The following is a 3,924-nucleotide window of genomic DNA, read 5'->3' as shown; positions in this document are numbered from 1 at the left end:
TTTAGTCTGGAGAAGAGGAGGCTGAGGGGAGACCTGATCGCCCTCTACAACTGCCTGAAAGGAGGCTGTAGGGAGGTGGGGGTCGGCCTCTGCTCCCCGGTAACAGACGATAGGATGAGGGGGAATGGTTTGAAGCTGTGCCAGGGCAGGTTTAGGCTAGACATTAGGAAAAACTTCTTCACCGAAAGGGTTGTCAGGCTCTGGAATGGGCTGCCCAGGGAGGTGGTAGAGTCCTCATCCCTGGAGGTATTTAAAAGAAGGATAGATGAGGTGCTTAGGGACATGGTTTAGTGGTGGGATGGCAGGGTTAGGTTAACGGTTGGACTCGATGATCTCAAAGGTCTTTTCCAACCAAAGTGATTCTATGATTCTGTTCCTAAACACAGTAGAAAAAAAGGCACAATAGCATGGAGTGACTGTGCTACAGCCACAGAAGCCAACTGTTGAGTTCCTGCCCTTCAGTTCAGCATTAGATTAACAAGATCACACTGAAAAACTCCCCATGTAATTGCTGCATGCTTAAACAGGTATAGCCACTTAAAACATTCAAATCAGTCTGAAAAGTGTGGAAAGCTCTCAATTTTAGTTAGTCAGTGTTTTAGTTAGTTAGTAATGCTTTTCATACTGTGAAATAACTCCAAGAATAGCATGAACCCTTATACAGGGATAAAGCTCGCACTATTTACTCACGCATTGTATTTTATTAGAAACATTCTTAAGAAAGAAAGTCTATCCTTCCTTAGCAGCAATGCAACTTATACTTACAATGTGGATGTATTCCATTATTATACCACACGTGGTTTTAGAATTATTTAGGCCCAGAGTATATTTCTCAAGGAAGGGAAAAGCTCTTACCTCTCCACAGCGCTGTTTTGCCAGTTCCACTAGTCTGGATTTTAATTCGTTTATTTTCTCATTTGACAAGCCTTTTGAGTTTTTTAGTTGTATTTCAGGGACACTGGGGGACAGCAACAAACCATAAAAAAGCCCTCATTAGAAAATTTGAGTGTAAAGGCAACAGAATGTTGATAAAAATGGTGGGTGAGGGAAAAGGAATGGAGTCGATAGTCACTTGTCAATTTGTCAATGCTCGAATAAGCAGTACATAAATATTACCTATACAATATAGAATAAAGTCAGAGATACTGTTTTATATTCCCCAAATTTTCTGGCTGCAGATCACCCATCAGTTATACTTAACAGAAGAACTACCAAAGAAACTCTGCAGACTCTTATAACTCAGCACTTAACCAGTAATTTACATAACAGTCCCTTAAAAATATTACTAGTACAACATATAGGTGTTTAAAATTTACTTACCACTACTATATAGGCTACAGAAACCTAAAGAAACATATGCAATAAATAACAGCTAAATTTTAAAAATGTTTAAAATAAAATAAACAAGTAAAATGCCTGTAGCTACACTATCTTAAATTAAAAACAATTAGAGTGGCTGTTATGTCCCATGTTACAGGGTACAACTAAGCTACCACCTGGTAAGAAATAGCACTTCCCTTGTACACAGCTCATGCCACAGCACAAACGGACGGGCTAAAGGGAGTTATACTTTTGGACACAACCACTGGCATAAGGACTGAATGAAATGGGGCACAGAGCAACACTTAACCCAGAAATTACTTGCCAACCCAATATGCTGGGGGGGTGTCTGATCACCTGCAATTCTTTTTACAATTCACTATGCAGAACTCTTCCAAAAGTCTAATCCAGCAGAAAACAGGAACAGCAGATGCAACTAAGACAGCAGACTGCTTTAAAAATGAAGATTCAGTCCCTCTCTCAGCAGGTCATGAGCTGAAAAAGTTTAAAAAGGGCACTAAGATGCTAGCAGGTACACCTGTATTTACGTCTGTCCAAGCTACAAATTGGGGCTGCAGTCTTGCACTGACAAATGCATCCCTATTATTCTCCACTCCACAAAAGACCACATCCAATTCAGGTGCCAAATTTTATAGTTGCCTGCTATAAAATACGACAGGCTTAACAAAAACTGACATGCAGAAAGCAAGAATAAGAGTGATGAATAAAAGTACGTGTTTTTTCAACTTACACTTTACTATGGAAAACAGATAAAAATGTTCAGAGAAAAAAGGTTGTATTTTAATGTTCACTCACGTATCAGGGTAAGTATGTGGACACTTGACCCACAGATCAACTTTGGCATACACTTCATCATCACCAGTCAATCCCCGAGGATGCAGAACTAAATTAATTTCAGGAGGTTGTCGTACCTAAAATGGAAAACAAAACTTTTGATTTAAAGGGATTTTTTTAATTTCATTTTAATAAAAGCACACAACTCTCACAACCTGTATCATGGCAGAATTCAGGTTAGACCATCCAAACCTTGATAAAAATATATTAATATATTGACACTGTTCAATGAGCATGAACTGGTTCACTGATTATCACAGCTGTTGCTGAAACATCAGACTACTCAAGGACTTTTTGAGCTTCTCCTGCTCGCCCAGGTGCATAACAAGCTGGGAGTACAGCACAGCTAGCACAGCTAACCCAAACTGTCCAAAGAGCTATTCCATACCATATAACGTCATGCTCGGGGGGGTTGGTTGGTCGGTCAGGGGCAGAGTGATCGCGGCTCGGGGGGAGTGATCGCGGCTCGGGACGGGCTGGGCACCGGTCAGCGGGTGGTGAGCAATTGCATTGTGCATCATTCATTTTGTATATTCTGTATATTTTCTTACCATTATTATTATTACTATTGTTATTCTTCTCTCCTATTAAACTGTCTCTATCTCAACCCACGGGTCTTACTTTTTTTTTTTCTTTTCTATGATTCTCTCCCCCATCCCACTGAGGGAGGGGGAGAGTGAGCGAGCAGCTGCGTGGTGCTTAGTTGCCAGCCGGGTTAAACCAACTATAATATCACATCTATATACACTTTGTGTGGCCAAACAAATGGATAGTAATTTTTTTGTATTTATGTTTTTGGTTTTGGCATAAACCAGAATTTTAATAAGTGTTGCCCTTCCCCCCATCCTGTTCAAATTGCCCAGTCGAAATCAAAATGAAGTAAAACATGCCCATATCAACATTCTAAACTTTTTCTTTTCTTTTAGAATTTTTTTTTTTTGGAAAAAACCAACCCAGACCTTAGTAACATGAGAAACAGGTGGAGAAATAAAATGACATGGAATAACAAATATGGAAACAGGTTAAAAGATGGTCACTATCCCCTCTATTTTCCCTTTGCATTTCCACCAGGGAACAGAACAGGTTAAATCAAGAGGATGTCAGGTATTAATTTAATAGGGAGTGAGGTCTGCAGCACTTCTGAAAACCCAGCAGATTACCAACAGTGTTTACATCAAACTCGGGGCGGGGGGGAAGTTATTGGTGGCTGCAAGAATTTTAGAAAAAGAGACAGTTGGAGCTATGATATATTTTGCAGAAACTAAAGACAAAAGAATGTAAAAAGAAACAACAGCAGCAGTGAACTTGGGGAACTGAAAAGAGTGACCAGTACCTCCAGCACAGGAAAACAGTTGCAGCTGGAAAAAAATTATCAATTAGACATTGTGGACACAAAAGAGAAATGGAAGAGAGTAGCGAGTATTAGACCCGAGCATTAGTTAGTTGTAATTTAAAAAAAAAAAACCAAAACAAACAAACCAAACACAACTATAACAATTAAAGTATTAAGCTATTGTGGAAAGAGCCACAGTTCGAGTAAACCACAGCATATAATAAATACGCAAAGATCAGCAACATGTATACCGACGAAAAGAATTAATTAAGCAGGGACGTAATTAGTCGGTTAAAGGATGAATTAAGAGGCAAATCCGGCAGTTAATTAAAACGCAGGTTACGCGCGCAGCATTAATCACCGGGCGAAGGCACCGATCCGGAGGCCCGCTCGCAGCGGCCGGCGGACACGGCTGC

The 3,924-nt window shown here is 40.1% G+C and overlaps 1 protein-coding gene across 1 annotated transcript in view; it reads right to left on the bottom strand.

Moving 5' to 3' along the window:
* EIF2AK4 (eukaryotic translation initiation factor 2 alpha kinase 4) overlaps positions 1 to 3,924 on the bottom strand; it is a 41,577-nt gene that overhangs the window by 36,969 nt on the left and 684 nt on the right. Inside the window, exons 2-4 of the mRNA XM_035889791.1 lie at positions 3,870 to 3,920; positions 2,137 to 2,252; positions 856 to 958 (exon numbers count right to left, since the gene is read on the bottom strand). Coding sequence (XP_035745684.1) covers positions 856 to 958; positions 2,137 to 2,252; positions 3,870 to 3,920 — 270 coding nt within the window. The remainder of the gene's footprint in view (positions 1 to 855; positions 959 to 2,136; positions 2,253 to 3,869; positions 3,921 to 3,924) is intronic.

This window comes from Egretta garzetta, unplaced genomic scaffold (genome assembly GCF_000687185.1).
Source record: "Egretta garzetta isolate BGI_Z169 unplaced genomic scaffold, ASM68718v1 scaffold2, whole genome shotgun sequence".
Lineage (NCBI taxonomy): Eukaryota > Metazoa > Chordata > Aves > Pelecaniformes > Ardeidae > Egretta > Egretta garzetta.
The sequence above is the reverse complement of the archived record's forward strand: the minus strand, read 5'-3'. Positions and strand labels throughout refer to the sequence as shown.